General features: G+C 36.6%; 2 protein-coding genes and 1 pseudogene across 3 annotated transcripts in view; 2 read left to right on the top strand and 1 right to left on the bottom strand.

Annotated features, from left to right (window-relative positions):
• Positions 1 to 23,315, top strand: part of LOC308565024 (olfactory receptor 51B5-like) — a gene marked incomplete at both ends in the record, with an annotated part of 340,544 nt that overhangs the window by 249,322 nt on the left and 67,907 nt on the right. The gene's annotated exons all lie outside the window — the stretch shown is intronic.
• On the top strand, positions 1,599 to 7,335 carry LOC308564890 (olfactory receptor 52E4-like; annotated as a pseudogene). The gene is made up of 2 exons: positions 1,599 to 2,250; positions 7,057 to 7,335. The product of its transcript is annotated as an olfactory receptor 52E4-like (transcript).
• On the bottom strand, positions 14,311 to 15,246 carry LOC308565171 (olfactory receptor 52E2-like; the record flags this gene model as incomplete). The annotated part of the gene is made up of 1 exon (XM_081153981.1): positions 14,311 to 15,246. The coding sequence occupies one exon, from the start codon at positions 15,244 to 15,246 to the stop codon at positions 14,311 to 14,313; it is 936 nt and encodes a 311-aa protein (XP_081010107.1).

The raw sequence follows: 23,315 nt of genomic DNA, 5'->3' as shown, positions 1-23,315 counted from the left end.
AGTTTCTGTGATAAAATATTATGTAGTATTGTAGATTTTTTTCCTGCCATTCAAGTTACATTAAATCCCTCAACTCAAAATGTTTTCTTTTGAGACATCTTCAACTCCTCTTTGATTGATTTGGGCAAATCATGTAACCTGTGAGCATTAGTGAAGATATCTGGGTGGGTTAATGCAAACATTATATGCGAAATAATCGATACTGTAAAAAGCCCAGGGAAGTCTATAACTGGAGATTTGTCAGAAAAGATTAATGTTAAAATATGTGATAGAAAAGGGGGCAAATAATTCCTTGTACTTTCAGTTTGACTCATGTCTAGTTCACCATCTCCCTTGTTGGTCATCAGTGATTGTCAGTGTTAATTTTGCATTCTTCTGAAGGCTACCAATTAAAGAATTACAGAGGATTTAATTATATTGCTTGACATTGTTTTTTCATCCATCATGTCTATTTTGAAATAGAAATCGTAAACCTACAATTGAAAGGTAATATTAAAATAACAATAAAAATAAAATATATAAAATTACTTTTTATTTGCCATACAGTATATGGGAAAATTTATTCTCTGTATTATTAATTTTACTATCACAGTACTCCTGAAAAGTAGATATCATTTTCCTCCTTTTAAAGATAAGAAAATAACATCAGATAAACTGATATAACAGGCAATATCTAAAAATATGAAACTTTAGGAAATATCTGGGGAAACATGATCAATCAGGTGATTCTGAGGCAGGTATTGCATGGATAATATTTTATTAGCATTGCTTTAAACCAGCGATTTTCAACCTGTGTGCTGCAAGAATTTTTAAAACATGCAATACATGACTATTTAGTCAGGGCCACTGACTTCTTTTCCCTCTCTGGAGATGTGTCTGGGAGACACGGCTGGATGCTTAGTTTGCACTTTATAAAGTGATAGTAACATATAGCTCAAGTAAAACTAAAAATCATGCTCTGTTTAAATGGTCCAAAATATTCAAATTTGTCTTGGCTGATCAGTATGATCATATTCACATAAATTGACTGACATTAGGCTTAATAAGTGTTTTTAATCTAAAATAGCAATTTGCTTTTTATTATAATGGGTTTATATATAAACAATTTTCCAAATAAGAGAGATAAATGGGCCTCATAAGTGAAAACACGTTTTAGAGACATAATCAGGGAAATAAGTTTATAATTCTCACTTGAAAATCAGCCTCTTTTGTTCTTATTCATTTATATGTTTAATAAAATTATAAGCCACTTAAATAAGTGCATGCTATATTTCCAGCACTTATTAGGCAGTATTTATGTAGCACAGCATAAATGAGACATGGAACAAAACATCCTTGCTTTAGGGCCTATTCTTTTTTTTCCTATGGCAGAGTCTACTCTCTCTTTCACCTTTTGAATTTTGAGGTTAAAACAAATATTACTGGCTAACTCTACATCTCTTCACCACATCCCTGAATCAGTGCAAAATTTCCTACCACTGATTGTCATGAGATATGTAATACATATTTTAGGTATAAACAGAGAGCATATTTTATGCTGCATCTACTGAAAATAATTTGATAACACTTAGGCTAGAGCAGGTTTAGTGACTCTGAAAATGTTAGTTCGAAATAGAACCAATGTCCACCCAACTACTTTCCTACTCCTTGGAATCCCAGGGCTGGAGGCTGCTCATGTCTGGATCTCCATCCCTTTTTGCCTGGTCTATCTGCTCGCTATGCCTTGTATTCATCATCAAGACACACCCCGGTCTTCATGAGCCCATGTATCTCTTCCTCTGCATGCTCTCTGTGAATGACCTGATGCTTTGCACCACAGCCATTCCCAAGATTCTCAGCCTCTTCTGGTTCAATGACAGAGAAATCAACTTTAAAGCTTGCCTCACCCAGATATTTTTCCTCCACTGTCTGTCCACCACGGAGTTAGTATTCCTGTTGGCCATGGCCTTTGACCGATATGTGGCCATCTGCAAACCTCTGAGGCACTCCACCATCCTGACACATGGAGTGGTCATGGCTTTGAGTCTGGCCATCGTCCTACATGGAATTATCTTGCTGACTCCTCGCCCTTTCTTGCTGATGAGGCTTCCCTACTGCAAAACCAATGTCATTGCCCACATCTACTGGGAGTTCATGGCGCTGATCAAACTGGCCTGTAGTAATACCAGAATCCATAGACTATATGGCTTATTTCTTGCCTTGCTTACTGGTGTGCTGGACTTCATGTTGATAATCTGCTCTTATGTTCTCATTCTTCATGCTGTGTTTCCTCTCCCATCAAAGGAGGCCAGGCTCAAGACCTTGAGCACATATGGCTCCCATTTTGGGGTCATCTTAGTGTTTTATACACCTTCCTTTTTCTCCTTTATCACCCACAGATTTGGCCACAACATAGCTCTATACATCCACATCTTTATAGCCAATATTTATCTTCTGATTCCTCCTATGATGAACCCTATCATCTATGGTGTTAAAACCAAAAATACCAGGGAGAGTTTTCTTAAAGTCTTCACAAATACATAGGTTTGAGTTTGTAAGATTTTTTTCTTAATTAACCAGCAAGACAGGTGATACCAATGGAACTATGGTCTTGTTTATATTCAAGTAAATCTATATTACCTAAGAAGATAGAAACTTTCCAGGTGAACACTGGGTCATATTTATTTTTAAAAAGTATAGTTAATATATGAAAAAATAGGTCCTAATGATTATACACTATTTTGTGAGAGACATGTCACCTGCAGTATAGGGACATTTCTTAATTCATGTTTGCCCAGCACCTAGAATCAAGTTCAAGATGTATAAGTCACTCAGTGTGTGTGTGTGTGTGTGTGTGTGTGTGTGTGTGTGTGTGTGTGTGTGTGTGTTTTCAATCCCCAGTCAGGGCACATAGAAGAAACAACCAATGAATGCATAAAATAAGTGGAACAACAAATGGATGTTTCTCCCCCCACCCCTCTCCCTTCCTCTCTCCTCTTTTTAAAATCAATCAATCAATAAACAATCATTTCCAATCCCAAGGTCATCTACATTTTCTCTTATGTTATTTTTTTGTTTTTTTGTTTTGAATTTTACATTTAAGTCTATGACACATTTTGACCTTTTTTGTGAAGTAAAAGAAAGTGCTGGGTTGGGCCTTGATGCTAAACTAAAATTGATTTGGGTTTCTCTGAGCTTAGGCCACTGGCTTCAAAGCCACCAAAGGGAAAGATTATGCGTGAACAACTGAAAGTACCTCTAAGACTTCTGGTCACCAAGAAGGTAGGTGATATAGGGGGAGAGGAAAACCCAGAAACTATTGAAATCAAGGGTTATGGTATAAAAGAACTATCTCATTTGGTGGACCGGTATCATTAGTTCCCCTAAGAACCTTAACTAAATTGGATCATAAAAGTAAACAAATTGGGGACTGTTTTCCAAAGCATTTAACATAGACTCAGGTACATAATATGCTCTTAACAAGTAGACTCAGGTACATAGTAGGCATTTAATATGTATTTATTAAAACATCAAATTATTATAATTATACACATACACAAATACATATAGGTGTGTGTATTTCTATTTTGTTTGTAATACATATCACCATGCTTCTTATAAGTGCAATAGTTTTATGTGTATGTATATGTTTATGTACATATCTATGTGTGAACAGATGTGTGTACATATGTGTATATGTATAGAACTACATATAGCTGAAAATATCTATACATACATATGAATATTTTGTACACAGAAAGAACCACGCATGTTAAGTCTGACAGTATCACAGGAATCTAGTTTTCTGCTTTCTTTCTGTGTTGCCTTCTTAGGTAAGTCACCGATATGACTACATCCTTCCTTTCAACTGAACTAGTTCTAACTGAACTGGTGGGATCAGAGGCACTTGTGTAAATAAATTTGTTTCTTTTAAAATCTCCTTTAGTCTCACCCACATCAAATTGCATTACTAACTGACGTCATGTGATAGAGAAAATGTGTTCTCCCTTGGGTATTGAACTTCTCAGAAGGTGAAGAAACATGCGCTTCAGACTGCCCCCCCCAACAGGGCATAAAACCTGCCTGAACCTGCCATGCAGGGAAAGACTGGAACTCTGAGTCCCTGGCTTTGATTCAGCACAGCACGACTAATCCGGAGGAATGAACAGCTCACGTACATTTCCCTAAGCCAAAGAAGTGAGAGGCAATGATGAGGGCACTACAGAATACTGGTATGAGGAAGAGCTGCCTAGAGGTGAGGAACAAACCTTCAGAGCTAACGTGGATTCTTGAGACTCAGTTGTGCTGCAAATAGACTGAGAACATGCAGCAGAGGCTGACAGTGTGGTCCCTCTGAAGGTAAATTAGAGTCTTCTCCAGACTGCCTCATGTTGACAGGTAAATCAGTGTAGCCCTGCCGCATGGAACAAGCCACTTGTCAGGTTAGACTAGGATGCTCTTGAGGTTTTCCTCAACCATCTTTTAAAATGTTTGGTCCACCAGTAAACTGGTGTCAACTTTGGAAAAGGAAGTATATGCAGGTATGTCTTCTGGGGTTAAGAATAATTCATTTAGAAATAAAGTACTTACCACTATTTTCACAGTGAACATCACAATGAAATCAACTAAGATGTTGGAATAGAAAAAAATTTAGGATTATTTTATGTAGTTGCTATAAACAGTCTTAATCCATAAAACCACATTTATAAAGCAATAAGTAATAATCATTCATGATAAGACCTGGGAAAAACATTAACATCAGTTTTTGCTTTATTTTGATTACAAATGTAGAGGAACAATAGTGAAGATTTAGAGTAAACCAGGGTGTGTTATCTCCTTCTGGCACATGCTGATTGTGTGACTTTGGAAAAGTAATTTGCTTAAAGTGTAAGCTTCTTTTATAAATTTACATTGGTGACATCATAATATTTTATACTAATTAACAATTGGGCACTTGCTAATGATTCTTAACATTTTTTTGCGGAATATATTATGACATAAAAGTAGCACTGTTACTAATTTCAAATCTTGATGATTATTTGATTGATTTAAAGCTCACCAGTATTTATTTCCCAAAGTGTAGAGTGTATTCTAAATTCTTAGGTATGGTAAGAAGCTCTCATACCCTAGTTAGCATCTCAATAAAATTGGTAAAAAGAAATATTTAATGATTACTCTTTTGAGGATATATATATTTTTCAGAATATATAGCTATATCTATATAAATACAGATATATAGATATAAATTTTTTATATATATAAAATCTGTAATCTTCTGAAACACTCATCCAGAATTTATATATATATGTGTGTATATATGTATATATATGTGTGTGTGTATGCATGTATGTATCCCCAGAGGAGTAACCGTTAGATCATATATAGATATACATATATATACATATAACTGTGAAAACATGGACATCTTTTCAAGTCACATTTTTCTAGGGATACTGGAAAATTCAGGCAGAATACCTTTCAGGTGTCAATGGCTTTGCTGCTGTCTTAGAGCTATTTAGGTGATTAGATGCTATTTGTTTTATGGCCAAAAATTCACTAGGGAGGCACATTTCAAAAACTTTTGTTATTAAAAGCACTGTAAATATAAAAAGCTTATTATGCCTTCATATGTTGTTTTCACAAATGTCTATTTAGAACATTGTTTTCAACTTTTTTCATCCCATGGCACACATAAGCTAATTATAAAAATTCTGTGGTACACCAAAAAATATATTGTACCTTTTGCTGATCTGATCAAAAAAATAGGTAAATTTTGATTTATTCACATGGATGGCTATTGTTGTGCTGGCTGTTGTCATTTCTTTGCTTGATGATCTAAGGGAAAATAAGTCAGTGCCCCTGACTAAACAGTCAGGTGTTACATGTTTTCAAAAAATTTTGGCACACCAGTTGAAAATCATTGATTTACAATAGACCTCACGCAAACAGTCTGAGAGTCCATAATTGTTTTGGAGGGGTACCTTTCTATGAGGGTGATGTTAGAGGTTTTTTCCCCATTGCCTTATTGAGATATGAGGAACCTGTGTTATTTTTCAGGGCATTCATTCAGCTTGGCTTTCACAGACAAAAAGAGAACACCTAGCATCAGGCTGAATACTCTGGAGGTTCTGAGCTGAGGGCAGAGTAGTAAGCAGTTAGATAAGATATTCTCTCTACTCCAACTTAGTTCTTAATAAGATTAATACCTGGCAATGAGGGATGAAACACTTATAATTTCAGAGAAACTTATGAAGGGACAATTAAAATTGGAATAAACTTGCTAGGTTTTGTTTTTACAATGAGTTAAGTCTATATTGTATATTTATCAGAATATATGTGCCTTTGACTACTCCAGGGACAAAGGAGGGAAAGAGAGCAAGCATATGTCATCGTTTAGCCAGAATAATTATGCTTGAATTCAACTCCACTGCCTTCACCAATCCCAGTACCTTCATCCTGATGGGCATACCTGGTCTAGAAGACATGCATGTTTGGATATCTATCCCTTTCTGCTCAATGTATGTTGTTGCCCTCATGGGAAACATAGTCATCCTTTTTATCATCAAAACTGAGACTGCTCTCCACGAACCCATGTTTTATTTTCTTTCCATGTTGGCCATCACAGACCTCATCTTGTCTACCTCCACTCTTCCCAAGATGTTGGGTGTATTCTGGTTCAATTACCGTGAAATCAACTTCCATGCCTGCCTCACTCAGATGTTTTTCATCCATGCTTTCTCTGGGGTGGAGTCTGGGCTTCTTGTGGCCATGGCCCTCGACCGGTATGTGGCGATCTGCAATCCTCTGAGACACTCATCCATTCTAACAAACTCTGCGGTGGCTCAGGTTGGCATAGTGGCACTTCTGCGTGGGTTAGTTCTAATGACACCGCACCCCTTTCTGGTAAGGAGGTGGCCATATTGCCGCACCAATATTGTCCCCCATACGTACTGTGAGCATATGGCTGTGGTGAAATTGGCTTGTGCTGACATTTCCATCAATAGTCTTTATAGTTTGGCTGTCATTGTCTTGATTGTTGGGACCGATGTGGCATGCATCTCTCTGTCCTATGTACAGATACTCCGTACTGTATTCAATCTCCCTTCTAAAGATGCCAGGTTGAAGACGCTCAGCACTTGTGGGTCCCATGTTTGTGTCATCCTCACTTTCTACGTTCCTGCCCTTTTCTCCTTCCTCACCCATCGTTTCAGCCAGCATATACCACGCCACACCCACGTCCTGCTGGCCAACATGTATTTGTTGGTGCCCCCGATGCTGAACCCTATTATCTATGGAGTAAGGACAAAACAGATCCGAGAGTGTGTCCTGCAACTATTCATGACTAAAATCAACTGAGATTCCTGGGCCCTACTTTTCTACTTATTCCCCTCCTCGGATAATTATCTGATGTAAAGTTCTTGGAATCTAAGATCAATAACACCCGGAATTAGAATCTCAATTCTTCCACTTACTTCCTCTGTAAGTTAAAGTTATATCCGATTCAACCTGTCTGAACATTTGTAAGAGAGAAAAAATAATAGTACCTATGTTATAAGTTAACAATTGCAAAGCGTTTAACCCTCTTTCTAGCATATTTAATAAAGGTAAGATTATTTCAATACCATTCCTTCCTTAATATGTATTTGTTCAATTTCCTTTCAAAACTTGCTTATTAGTTTATCTTATAAGATTAATCAAATAAGAGCATCCTTCTGACAGTAGCTGTTGTGTGTGTGTGTGTGTGTGTGTGTGTGTGTGTGTGTGTGTATTTAACTGGAGGAATTTAAAAGTAGATAATTCAGATGACAATCAAGGTTTGATTAATTTGTACTCTGACTATAACTGTAAGGAGAAGCTGATGATAAGTGGACAAAAGAAAAAAATCTGCGGTAAGCCATATCATTTTCACCTCACAACTGATAAAACGAGTGAATTTTAGGAACTTCCTTGAAATGAATATTGATTGTAATGTGAGTTATTCACACTGCTGGTGTAAACATTAGGTATCATTCAAACTTGTGGAAATTCCAAAGAACCAGAACCGTTCGTTGTTCCTGAAAGAAGTACAACAAAATGATGGCTCTGATTTTTGCAATCATCTTTTCACTAAATGAATATTTAGTGAGCATCCGTTATGTAGCAGGCATTTACCTGGTCATAAAAGATGTGATAAACAGAAGAAGACAGATTACTTCCTTTAGTGGAGTTTATAACTGATTTTTAGAAAGGATGGTAAGTTAAAGCAAATAATGAACACATTATCATATAGCTTATTCTAGTGGTGTTTAATGCTATAAATTTTAGTCTAATTCATTTTTCAGTTGCATCTTACAAATTTTTAAAAAAAATATATCTTTATTGATTCCAGAGGGAGGAAGAGAGAAGGAAAGAGAGATATATAGAAACATCAGCCATGAGTCATTGATCGGCTGCCTCCTGCACGCCCCTGACGGGATCAAGCCCCCAACCCAGGCATGTACCCTGACCAGGAATTGAACCTCCATCTCCTGGACCCTAGGTTGATGCTCAACCACTGAGCCACACCCAGCCGAGCACATCCTGTAACTTTTGATCATTAATTTTTTCTCTACTTATTCTATTGGATCTTGAATTCTCCAAATATATCTGTGGATTTAGCTGTACTTCTTTTTAATTCCATCAGTTTTCCTTCCTGTAATTTGGAGCTCTGCAGTTATGTTCATCTCCATGTAGTATCCTTATGTCTTATTGAAAAATGGATTCTTTTATCATTATATAACATCCATCTTTATTTTTGACAATGTTCCTTATACTACTTTATATTAATATAGCCACTTCAGTTTCTTCTAAATACTGTTTGCATGACAAATATATTTTTTTTAACTTATCTATGTATTTATATTTAAAGTAGGTTTTTGTACACAACATAGAGTTGGATCTTGCTCTTTTATCTGATCTCACTATCTCTATCATAAACCAATGTGTTTAGACCATTTCTATATGATGTAATTAGTAAAATGGAAAGAAGGAAGGGAAAAACAGGGATTTCACACAAAATCTCCAGATCCAATCTTTTCCCCTTCGTTCTCTCCCTCCTTCCCTTCCCTTTGTTGCCTGTATAACCTGCTATATCCCTGCTGAGTGCTTGCTCTCTAATCAGTGGGAAGAAAGATCATAGGGGAAAATTTTTTTGAGAATCTACATGATACAAGTCACTTGATTTTCTAACTGTCTTTGTATTTTGACCAGATTTTTCTTTCTTTCTTTTTTTTTTCATCTGTGGGAGAGATTAGTTGTAGTAGATCCATTGCATTTTAGCCACACTGGACTACCTTACTAATACAAAGTTTTTAGCATAAACATAGTGTAACAGAGATAAGTGTTATGGTTAAAAATAAAGGGAAGGAGAATGAAGAAGGTGCTGTGTATGTGGTGCACAGTGTGGCCAGTGGAAATGGGGTCCTTTCCTGGAGTCACAAGAAAAGCATTTTGGATGATCCGTGCATGGATGATGAGATGTAGTGGTAAGATTTATTGGAACAGAAATAAAAGGCTGCCCCCAGATTCCCAGTGTCTCATTTCCATCTGTCCCATTTTGGAAAAAGTTCAGCCTTATCTTTATCTGTCCCCAAAATAGAGCCAGTGTCCAGAGATTCTTTGCCAGTTCAGTTTCTGGCCCTGTCTGGCCAGCACAGTGTTTGTTCCCGGCTGTGCTGTAGCTGGCACTGCATTGCAGTACCCAGGGTCACCCCAGGAACCTGCACTAGGGAGTCCACACAGCTGCTAAGCGAGCGAGGCAGTTAACAGAGAGAGAACTCGGGGCCCATGGACACAAGAACGAACCCATGAGATACAGGGCCAGAGAGAGAGAGAGAGAGAAAGAGAGAGCATGCCTCTGTTAAACTTGGATTATATTATCTCAGGCTTGGGAAGGACCAAGCACTCTTTCAGGCTAACCAACCAACTTCCCAGTCCTTTGAGGGCTAGTGTTGGGCCCGCCTCCTAACCAATCCATTTCCTAGGCCTTCTGGGATTCTGTGTCCCTTATCTAATCTGATCATTTTCCGGGGCTAGACAGACAGTCCTTTATGGTCACCATTTGGTGCCTAGTACTGATGCCTCACAGTAGAACCACCTCCCCCTGCACCATCTTGGCTTCTACGAGGCAAGTTCCCAGCAGAGAATTTCCCATTTATTGTTTTCTCTCTCTCTTGGTGATCCTGGCTAATGATCAGTAATAATCCTTCCTGCCCACTTCCAGGATTAAGTCCCTAGGGGGAGGGTGCAGCGGTCCCCTGGGGAGCCTGTGAATACTGCAGCTTTCTAGTGAAGCAGGCTTGTAGCCCAGTTCAGGTCCCTAGCTTCTCAGGCTTAATAATGTCTGATTCCCTTTGCTCTCCTTCTTTATTAATATCTAGCTGCCTATGCTAACAAAGGCATATTTATGTTTAGGATTTGACAAGGCAATCTCTGATGAAAGAGTAATTTAAGGTTAGGAAAAAGGAACTCAAAAGCTCTGAAGTTTTTACTGTTCATGAAATGTGAAAGAAATTAGGAAGGCAATATAGTTTGTGAACAATGCCCAAAGGAGAGAATAATAGGACAATAAGTTCAAGGTCATTTCACGCACCCAACATATAGAGTAGCCAGGTAACACTGACATCTTTAGCTTATATTATGAGTCAGAATGACAGTCATTGAGGATTTTTAAAATATATATATTTTACAACTTTATTAATTTACATCTTTATTAATGTCTGACATACAACAGAGTGAACACATTTAAATTGTACAGTTTAATGTATTTTGTCATATGTGTCTGTGAAACAATTGTCATAATAAATATAATAAACATATCTTTTGTCCCCTCAAATTTCATGTGCCTATGAAATGCATACCTATTGTCATTCCCTGAAACCCATCCTGCTTTCCCTAGCAATGATTGCTCACATCTATTAGGTTAATTATTTTACAATTTTATGTGGATGTGATTGGAAAATATACCTCTTTTTTTCTGGTATATACTTCTTTCACTAAGCATAATTATGTTAAGATTCATTCATATATGTTGTGTATTATCAGTTCATTTCTTTATTATGCGGAATAGTATTGCATTATGTGGATGTGTCTGAATTTGTCCATCAAGTCATTGTTGATATGTATTTGTGTTGGTTTCTGGTTTTAGGTATTGTAAATAAAGCAGCTATGAATATTTGTGTACAAGGCTCAGTGCGAACATAGGCCTATGTTTATCATAAATAAAATTACCCAGGAGTAGTGAGCAATTTTAGCAAGGTTACAGGATACAAGGTTGATATACAAAAGCCAATCTTTTTCCTACACAACAACAATGAAGAAGGGGAATTTGAAATTAAAAACATAATACAATTTACATTAGCAACTAAAAAAATAAATATTAACTATAAATCTGTAAAAGTATGTACAATATCAATATCCAGAAAACTATAAAACTCTGAGGAAATATATCAAAGAAATAAGCAAATGGAGAAATATAACATGTTCATAGGTAGGAAGACAATATTGTCAATATATCAGTTCTTCCCAAATTGATTTATAGAGTCAGTATAAAATCCCAATCAAAATTCCAGCAAGTTGTTTGTGAATATTGAAAAACTGATTTCACAGTTTATGTAGAGTGAAAAAAAAACAAACGGGCAGACACGATATTGAAAGAAAAGAATAAAGTTGGAGAACTGACATTGCTGGACTTTAAGACTTACTGAAAATTCTTTTGGTATTGGCAAAAGAATAGACAAATAAATAAGCTGAAGAGAATAGAGAGCCCAGAAGTATACCCATGTAATGCAGTCGATAATTTTTGACAAAGGAACAAAAGCAATACAATGAAGCAAATGCTTTTCAACAAATAACGCTGGAACAAGTGGACATCTGTGTACAAACACCTTAACAAATTTCATGCCATAGGAATCTTTTGCTTTATCAAACCTGTACATAAATTTTACTGGTGGCATGGAGAATATCAGTGTCCCCCACACATTCAAAAATCTCATTACATGTTTTACATAGCCCTATAGTCTTTGGTCACCTTCAATAAAAACAAAACAAAACAGTATAATCGACTGAAAGTCAAATTATATAAAGGAATTACTGAGTCTGAGTTTCAGAGATTCTAATAAAGGCTGAAGCAATGCTTGAATGGCCTTCACATAGTCTCAATTTTGGGCACCCTGAGAGACGTGCAAGCTAAAGATTAACCTAAAAGAATCCATCTATTTCCAAATACATTTGGGTTGCACATTCTTTACAAATACTCTTACAACTCAGTTCTGAATTTGCTTTGTCCTGACCCCATAAATGACTGGATTTAAAGCATAGAAGAGTGTCATGAGCTCTAAGATTGAGAGTTTAAGTATTTCTTCAGAATCCAGTTTAAAAAATAATAATAAGATTATGGAAATGACCAACAAATGAGAACTGGCAGTGCAATGAGGTGAAGTTTATTTGGATTAATAGTTCATTGTAATGTCATAATGGGATTGGTAAAATTATAAAATGAATGAGCAAGATGATTTTATTTCTTTTCATTGTGGGCCATTGAAAGAGCCAATTTTGTTAAGTATGACAGAAAAAGTGAACTTGGGAGATATGTTTGGTATGAAGAAAACAGCAAAATTGCAAATATCATATTCTGGCCACTAGAAATACTAAATAAGACCATAGCATCAGAGACAGTAAGGAATATATCTAAGAGATAATTATGAAATAAAATCAGCAATTCTGAAAGACTGAGAATGAATGGTTTGTGACAAAGGTACACCAGAGATAAGGTTATGACATAGTTGATGCAAGAAATTAGGATACAGAAAACAAGAAAGAGGAACATACAGTTAAGATTAAGAGATTATGAGCCAAGATGACTAAAGGTTGTGGAGATAACTTTCCTCACATTACTTGTTTAAAATTACATCTAAACAAGTGGAGGAAGAGAAGAATAAATTATATAAATAATTATTTCTAAATTAAAATTTTCTGTTTTAAAGTCTAAGAGGTAATGTTAAACATATATATAAATGTAATTGATAGACTTAGAAAATAATGAGCATTTTAGCAATTTCCTTTAAATCATAATTTCAAAACAATTACATGGTTTTTATAAAATTTCAACAAATTAGTTGTGCATTTATATCTTGTACATGTATACATATAATGTACATATATTATATATAATCTTTATATTATATTTGATACTTATTGTACTTTATATCACTCCAGCTTCAGGGTATTATATATGAGGGTGATACTAAAAGAAAAACCTACAAACATCTCTAATAGAAACATTGTTGTCAAAGGTAAGAATAAAAAGCAAAACATAGTGATACAAGTAATGATGTTACTAATGGTTAACAATTATTTAGTATCTACTATTAACAACATGCATGGCACTATCCTATAATACTCTAGAAGCATTATAAAATGAAGTCATAGTGCTTTATCTTGGAAATAAAACTATGACTATATTATTAAATAAAGAAACTGCAGATCATTGAAACATATATTAAAGACAGAACTAGGACTAAACTCAAGCTCTGTTTAACTGGTAAAATGCTATGAGGAAAGGTAGGTCAAAGTAAGCAACTACAAAATCAGTCTAAAATCAAGTTAAAAAACAGAACTAAGGAGATGAAAGTAAGCAACCTCTCTAGACTGTAAGTAGTTCCATTATCAATGTTTACATCATAGTTTGGTCCAGGATAGCATAAATATATCTGTGATAACTCTACACAAAAATTTATAATGAGTCATTTTGTAGATTTTTATTTCCTTTCCATGTACAAAATCAATACTTAATTTATGATATAATTTTGGATGTTTACAATAATTATGATGAAATTACAGCATATTATAATACAGTCCTTATAACAAAATAAGAACGACTGATTTCTGAAAATAGAGAACAAAAGAAAAAGGAGAGATAAGGGGGGGATGCAAACTAAGGATAGAGAAACATACAGAGGGGCTTGAAGATTTAAAAAGAGGGGGTAGTGAGAACCATTAAAAAATCCATAAGAAAGATATAAGGTAGCTAGTGCACAAAAACATGGCACATTCTGTAAATCCTACTTAATATCTACTGACACCAGTGATAAAAAAAAAATTACATCTAAAGACAGATGAGCCTTAGTTTGCCATATGAACTGGATACCAAAACGGAAATTTGCACTCTCTGAACTCATTAAAATGCTTACGGAAGTGAGCTATATAAATAAACATTTATGTCAAGCACATCTAAATTTACTTAATATAACAAGGCATTTCTTTGTTTAAAAGTTCCAACTCATGCATATTAGGTGCTATTCCTTTGTGACTTGCTTATTTTTTAAATAATATTTTCTTCACATGGTCATAGATCTGCTTGGTTCTGACTCCATATATGACAGGGTTGAGCATTGGTGGCACTATAACATAAAGATTGGCCAGGAGTATATGGATATAACGAGGGACATTTCTGCCAAAGCGATGTGTCATGAAGGAAAAGAGGGCTGGCGTATAGAAGGCAAGAATTACACAAACATGAGAACCACATGTGCTGAGAGACTTGAGGCGGGCTTCATGGGAAGGAAGATGGAAAACAGTGCGGAGTATCTGAACATAGGAAAGGGCAATGGCTATAATGTCAAACACAAGGATTGAAATAGCACCCAAGCCATAGATGATATTGATCTTGATGCTGGCACAAGACAGACGAGCAAGACCCATGTGTTCACAGTAGGTATGAGGAATGACATGATTCCCACAGAAGGGCAGTCGCAAGATGAGAAATACAAAAGGAATCACAGAAATAAATGACCTCACTAGCACACCAAGACCAATCAAGAAAACAACCTTGTTGGTGAGGATGGTGCTGTATCGGAGTGGGTTGCAGATGGCCACATAACGGTCATAAGCCATTGCCAAGAGGACTGCAGACTCCATACCAGTGAAGTTGTGGATGAAAAACATCTGAGTAAGACAAGTATCAAAGATGATCTCCCTGAGACCAAACCAGAAGATTCCGAGCATCTTAGGGATAGTAGCTGTGGAGAGACCCAAGTCAATGGTAGCCAACATGGCCAGGAAGTAGAACATAGGCTGGTGGAGGCTGCTCTCAGCCTGGATCACAAACAGAATAGTGAGGTTCCCTATGAGTGCAATCATGTACACAACACAAAAGGGAAAGCCAATCCAAATGTGGATTGTTTCGAGTCCTGGGACCCCCAGCAACAAGAAGGATGAGGGGTGAAACTGAGTATCATTGGGAAGGGACATCTTGCTAGGTAATGCTTAAGTCCATGTTCCTTACAAATGTGCTTTCACCAATCTGTGGGGCACCACATAATACTCTGCAACATTTTAAACCTAACAAAAAATAACAGCATACAATTGTGAATATTCTCTTTCTTGGTTAATTCACACAATTAGAAATGTACTACATAAAGAACAATGTAAAGAAGTCAATTATCAATGAGAAGGCTGCAAAAGAAGTCATGTAGTAGACTGTAATAAAAATTCTACATAAGCCCGGCCAGGTATGGCTCAGCAGTTGAGCATAGACCTGGGATCCAGGAGGTTGTGGTTCAATTTCAGTCAGGGCACACGGCCGGGTTGCGGACCTGATCTCCAGTCGCAGACGTGCAGGAGGCAGCTGATCAATGACAACTCTCTAGTCATTGATGTTTCTATCTCTCTCACTCCCTCTCCCTTCTTCTCTTTGAAATCAATAAAGATATATTTTTAAAAATTCTATATAATATAGTCATCTTTGTTGTCACCTTTTCTTTTTTCTTTTAGAAGAATGATCTCATTTGCAATGGTCACATCATTAATATTATGCTAAGATTTTGCCTTAATACCTGCTTCATTAATTACCTACCTTCTCTCATCATCACCAACATAATTTACTGTCAATTTTGACATTTGAAGGACTCCTCCAGCTTCTATAAAGAGTTATCTCTATTAGTTCCATTTGGTTGAACAGTAACTCTCAAGTTAACACACAAAAAGGATAGTAAGTGTTGATGAACACCCAGATTCATTAAGATGGTTCCTAAATACTAAACATAAGTCTAAAAGATTAAAATCAATCCATTTGTTAATATTTATTTATTATTATTACAAAATAAGAAGTAAATGTAGTGAAAACAGCGTTATCAACTAGCATTTATTGAGGTACTGCCTACTACTTTCAGTGCTGTCAGGACCTTTGCAAATATCATCCCTGATCTTTATAAATACATATATAGAAAACATACTTAAGCCTATTTTTACATATGGATCTGAACCTCAAATAGTTTAAATGACTTGCCAAATGCTTGAAATGCTTATAGTTAAAGATCTAGAAAAAGTAGAAAGTGGAGAGAATATAAGTAAATTGAAATGGAAAGAGAATGGACATAAGGAAAAGATAATTCATGCCTCACACTCATGTCATATATACACAGCCTCCCTCCACGCATATTTACATAAACACAATCGTTTTGAAGTTCACACCTTTCTCAATAAGAGGTATCAGTATCTTCATTATGAATCTGAGGCAATTGCATTTTTAAGCGTTTAAGATACATGGCAAATATTTTGAAGAAGAGACTAGATAGAAAACATATTCTGAACAAACTGAATCTACCACTTTCAGTGTTACTTACACTGTTCTTACATAATTTCATGTACCTTACTTACGGCATTTGTTAGAGGTGTATTTTCAAAACATTTGACCATTCCTTGTGTGTAACTGTTTTGTAGTAAAGTGTCTTTTCATCATTTTGTATCACTGGAGGATTCCAGAGAAACAGTGCTAATTACGATCACAGTTAAAATAAGACAAACATGGTATTATGAAGGCATTGATATATGGGAAGCAAAGCCAAGAAGAGTGTCCTTCCTGTTCAAGATAAACAAGTAATAGGTGGAAAGTACAATATGGATGAGAAAACAGGAAACTTCTAGGAGTAAATGTTAAACATTGGAAAGGGATCTAAGAACAACAGATGTTATTTGCCTGAGTCATTCTGTGAAATGTCCAAAAGAATAACATCTTCCTACTACAATATTCTGGCCGTGTAACGGAATAGCGAATGCTGCAAAAAGGCATGGCATGGACAACACAAGGAGTGAAAGTAGAATTCAACTATGGAAGCAAAATTTTCTGTGATTTATTAGTGTAAGTTCCAATGACAAGTCTTTGTATTAAATAAAGTTTTTGTATTTGTAAATAACACCTCTGAGATCAGGAATGTAGGCCAATAGTCTCAGAAAGTTAGAAAAACAACATATCTATATGCAATATATTCTCAATAAATAAATAAAAATTACTTTAGCTAATAGGCAGCAGAGCTCATCATTAGAGGAGACAATGAGCTACCTTTTTGGTTTTTGGGAGGGTTTTTTTGTTATTGTTATCGTTGTTGTTCTTAGAGGGAAGGATGGTATTATATTCTGTGGTCAAAAACAAAATAATGAGGGATTTATATCTCTCAACTCAGGTAATTATATTCTAAAATAGGGCCTTAGTAGTTGGTTAAGTAGAGTCACAGTGTAGAAATAATTAGAAGACATATACAGAAAAATGAACTGTTGTTATTGTTTGTCTTAATTACTATTATTCCTTGAATTGGCCAGATCAAAAAATCTGAATAGCATCTTCCTCTCCTCAAACATAAAAAAAAAATACAACTTATTCTGCTTCTCCAATATCTTTAAAATCTGTACATTTGTTCAAACCTTCATCATTCCTTGGGTTTATTATGGCACAGAACTTTGCAATGCTTAAAAGCATGAGCTCCACCATCAGACTAATTGTGTTGAAACCAACTTTAAGACTCATTCACTCTGTAATCAAAGGAAAGCAAATAACAAGCATTTTCAGTTATAAAATACAGATAAGAAAGATAATAACCTTAAAAATGTGTTCTTAGTTTTAAACAGGCAATGCATTTAAAACATTTTGAACCTATTTCAAAAATACTATGTTATCCATCATTCTTTGGATATCAGGAAATTGATTTTTCTAAAATGCACAACAAAGGATTCAAGCTGAATCCAAATGTATTTACTATCATTATATGGCCCTTTCCAAACATGATCCTATTATTTTCCTAAGGTTCAGCCTTAGTCTTCTTTCCCCCAAATTTATCCTGTGTCTCTTCTCTTCCTCTCCTACACTGCCTCTTCCTCCCCTTCATGCATCACTGTGAGGTAAGGATGCACTGTGAGGAGCTGGGACATGGGGAAGACTCACCAGACTGAGCACCAGGAATCCTGTCTCTATCTTGCATCAACCTGCTCAGTTTTTATGAGGGCACTGCTCTTTGGGAAAATTCCCTAGAGGCGATTTTGTAAAGGACCAAGGTCTCTGGGGATTCTAGTTCCTAACCTGGCTCTGACTCAATAATAGGAGACATAAGGAGCTCTGGCTTCTAAGAAAATGAAGGCAGAACAGTGATGTTTAGGGTAATATGATGACAGAATAGAAGGTAAGACTCCTCACCCCGTGGAAACACCAAGATAACAACCATTAATGTATGAAAATACCTTTGTGAGAGTTCCAGAATCCTGATGAGAGGTTACAGGATGCCCGTGGAGCACAGAGGAGAAAAGACAGACAGACTATGAAGTACAGTTTTACTTTACCCACATCACCCCTCCTCCAACCTGTCACTGCTCAGCTCAAGAGAGATTCCCTCAGTCCATGAGTTCTCCCATGGGGGAGGAGAGAGCAAGCCCACACCCGGGCTAGTGTGTTTGTGTGTTTGTGTGTATATGTGTATGCACACATATATATGTACTCACACAAACACATAGTTAATTCTCATTATTCCCATTAATGTTCTATAAAGTCACTGTGAACACTGAATTAGAAAATATGGAACCATTGCTCCTAGGGAAAATATAGAATTAGCTTCCTGTAGCTTCCTCTTGTCTTATTTTTGTCAATCAATGAATATACAATATCGTTTTATGTGTGTTTCTCCTTAAAGACACCTCACTTAATACATAGTTCTTACAAATGATTAATTGCACAGTCTTAAAGTGATTTAAGGCCAGGAACTTTGGAGTCCACTTCATCATATATGTTCATTCACCAATATCCTTACACAATGAGCCAGTCTCATCAGTGTTGTAAACCTGCTCCTCCACAGAATCTTCATCCTATACACTTAGCGGACATTTTCAAAATTCTTCTGTAGCCTCCTCATAAGCAGAACCTGCCTCAGCTATAAATTGAATGGTTTTCATGCCATGATGTCTTTTGAAATGTACCAGCCAGCCAGCACAGTCAAGAAGAATGTGACATTTTTCTGATTCTGAATGATAGTGACATAACTGTAAATATGCTTGACCTCACAATACTGCTATCCACTCCACTATTTTTATTACTTGTCATCCCATGAATCCAGAAATTTAGCCTCTTTTTCATTCCTTTACCCCACACTACATATGTATGTTGCTTTAGTACATTCCAGAGTGGCTTCATATACAGATAGAAGATTTTCCTCTTCCTTTGTCTGGGTGTACCATATTTTGAATTCACAACCAACAGTGCTATAACTCATACTTGAAAGAAGCCTATCTAACATGGGTATTTTCTCCATAAAGCATATCACATCCTTCTTGCACTTAGGAACACCAGAAAAGCATTACTTGCCCAGCCGTGCGTGGCTCAGTGGTTGAGCATCGACCTAGGATCCAGGAGATCAGGGTTCGATTCCCAGTCAGGGCACATGCCTGGGTTGCAGGCTGCAGCAGATCAATGACTCTCTTACCATTGATGTTTCTAGCTCTCTCTCTCCCTCTCCCTTCCTCTCTCTGAAATCAATAAAGATATATTTTTTAAAAAAGAAAAAAAGAAAAGCATTATTTTATTCCAGTGCACTTAATTAATAAATAAAAAATATTTAGTCTATTGTACTTCAGTGCTGTTCTTCAGGCCATTTTAATAAGACATTGAAAAAAAGTATAAAAAATAATAAAAAAAAACACATGGCACTAAATATAATATGAAAATGACACCGGTTACAGCCCAAAATGAGAAGCTGGAGCCTCACCTTGTTCAAACTCAGCTGGGAATGTGCTTGTCCGACAACTCAAAAATTTCTCCACCTCCTTGCATATCTTCAAATGACTGTTAAAATGCCACTGGTATTTATTTAGGTTTACAAATAAATTTTAGAGAGTAGGCAAATTTGCAAACTTGGAATCCCCATATAAAGAGGCTCCACTCTATGTGTGTAATTGACTCAAGACTCATACTTAAGACATACATAAAGAATACAATGAAATATAAAAATATAATGGTAAAATTTTGAATTCTACAATTTAAAAATTGATAAGATTGACATAAAAAAGATTAAAAAATTGTCAAACAAAACAAACAGACAAAAACTCATAGACACAGACAATAATAGTATGGTGGTTAGCAGAGGGAAAGGTGGGCGGGAAGTTAGTAAAGGGGAGAGGGAGCCAAATATATGGTGACAGAAGGAGATTTGACTTTGTGTGGTTCACACACAATGCAATATAAAGATGATATATTATTGAACTGTACCCTTCAAACTTATATTATTCTATTAACCAATGTCATCCCAATAAATTTAATAAAAAAATTTAAAATTGTGCAGATATTTTAAAGGAGCCTGGAATACATGTAAAAACACACTAAATTTAGATTGCTGAAAAAAATGCATGCTCAAAGATGTAGAATTTTCCACATTAACATTTAGATGCAATTAATGTTCATCAAAATTCAATTTTATTTCATAGAATTAAACATTTTTCTGTGAAATTCATTCTGATGAATTATGAAAAGAATTAAAGTGTATATCATAACAGTGATATAAAAATTTAAAGTTGAACATGGTTGAAATGTTCAAAATCATATGAATACAAAGATCATGGAATAATATTAAATGAAATATCAAGGTTACATTAAGGTTAATGTTAGTTTTTTTCTTTATATTCTCCCATAATAAAAATAAAAAGGCATTATTTAAAATGAAGGGACTATATACTATCTTTCCTTTTTTGATACATGCATAAACAAATTTGAGACACAGATTTCAGAGACCATAGAGAGAGACTCACCTTCCCTCTCCTAACCCTTCTTGTATTTTCCTGGTATGAAGATGTTAACTCTAGGGTTTCTGGTCAAGATGGCAGCATATGTAATGCAGTACCTGAATCCTCTCACCACTACATCAAATTTACAACTAAACTATAGAACAACTGTCATTCAGAACTGCCTGAAATCTAGCTGAACAGAAGCCTTACACCTAAGGATATAAAGAATAAGCCACATGGAGACTGGTAGAAGAGGAAGAATTGTGGAACAGGCTAGTCCCACACTCACATGTTGCAGATAAAAATCAGGAGGGCCCTGGCCAGGTGGCTCAGCTGGTTGGAGTGTAGTCTTGTGTAGCAAAGGCCGAGGGTCCAATTCCCAGTCAGGGCACATATGCAGTGTGCAGGCTCTATCTCCTGTTGGGTAGGAATGGGAGGAAATTGATAGATCTTTCTCACATCGATGTTTCTCTCTCTCTATTTTTCTCTGTCTCCTTCCCTCTCTCTAAAATATCAATGGAAACATATCCTTGAGTGAGGATTGAAAATAATAAATAAATATCCGGAGGGATATGTTGGTTGCAGAGGTTCCCCCTGAAGAGAGAGAGGTTTCTGCCCCACATCAGGATCCCAGCCCAGAGTTCCAATGCCAGAAGCCCAGAGTTCCAATGCCAGAAAGAGGAGCCCCATAACTTCTGGCTGTAAAAACCAGCAGGGATTGTGACTGAGACAAAGGACTGCTTAAAGGAATGCACACAGACTTACTTGGATCCACTCCCTCTGAGCTCCAGTGCTGGCGCAGCAGCTCAAAAGGCACAAGGACCTACAGGGAGGAACTGGAATCAGAATGAGAGCTGGAGGAGCAGCTTTCCCCCAGACTGAAGTGCTGGGAGAGACCATTGTTCCTTTTCAGAGCCCTCCCCTGACAGAGCCAGTAGGGAGGCATCATGTCTGAGCCTCCATCAACTGAACTATCATCCTGAGCTTCACCCTGGTGAATCCCTGGGACACCAGTCCACCTAACTTGTGGGCCCACCCAAGCTGCTTCCAGTGGCTTTTTCATATGAACCACCTTTTCTCATGCTTCAGACTCTCTTAAATCCCTCACACAAGCATCATCTGGACTTGGCATGCCTTGTACCTCTCACTAAATGGCCCCAGGCCTGGAACTAGAAGCAGCAAGCCTTGGTTCAAACTTGGCCTCTCCTGGGCACCTCCAAGCCCATCACAAGTAGCAGCCATCTGCAGATTGCTTTGTAGCTCATGTCTAGTAGCTCTGGGTAGAATACAGGTGGTGGCTGACCTTGGCCTGAATCTCCCAGGAGGCTCCAGAGCCAGCACACCTGGTAGACAATTTCAGAACACACTGAAGCACTACCCAACCACCCTACACTCAAGGGGCAGACTCATTGAGCACCAGAGCCCTGGTAAAAGTAAGTTCTGCTTCATGAAGTGGGCCCCTGCACAGATTATCCTCCATTGTGATAGAAGCTGTCAACTGTAACTAAAAAAATAAAAATATATATATTTTTTAAAGATGTTAACTCTAAAGACTTAGAAGCTGAGTTCTGAACTCAAATCTCCACCTCCCAATGGTTTCTTTCCTTCACACCATGGGGAGGACATCCCCCATGGGAGTCTCAGAAATTAGAAGACATGTCTATAACTGAGCTCATTTGGAAAAGTTGTAAGTCTTGTGAGAACAAATGGTTTTCTCAGACCAGGTAGGTGCTCATCCTAATCCCCACTCAACCCCTGGTGAGATAAGGCAATGTACAGACACTCCCATCTGTGTCATGGTTCCAGTGCTCCAGTCAGAGCAAACAGGCTTTGAAAAACAGGCTTGTGTAAGTTTTCTTGGGGAAACTGAACCCACTTGGTTTTACTCTGCTATGGGTTGAGATTAGGCTGCAACTTTCCCCAAGAATAAATCTGTGCATGGATTTCTCTGCATAGTTCAGTACATCAAAGGAAGCCTGATGAAGCAAGGACAGGAGTACGTATAGATGAATTGATCCTATCTTCTGAGCAAATCTATGATATTTGAGCAATGTTTCATGCTTCTCTAAGCAGTCTTACATGCATTATGTCATTTGACTTTTACAAAACCCTATTAGTGCTCATCTTCTAAGGGTTAAAGTAAAGATTACAAACATTGTAACTATACTTGGGTTAAAGTTCTAGCTCGTTGAATTTATAGTAGGGTATTTTTAGGAAACTTAAATGAACATTCTTTTCTTATATTTTATCTGTGTTGTATGTATGATTATCTATCCAAAAACTTC

This window comes from Miniopterus schreibersii (assembly GCF_964146895.1).
Source record: "Miniopterus schreibersii genome assembly, chromosome: 12".
Classification (NCBI taxonomy): Eukaryota; Metazoa; Chordata; class Mammalia; order Chiroptera; family Miniopteridae; genus Miniopterus; species Miniopterus schreibersii.
The sequence above is the reverse complement of the archived record's forward strand: the minus strand, read 5'-3'. Positions and strand labels throughout refer to the sequence as shown.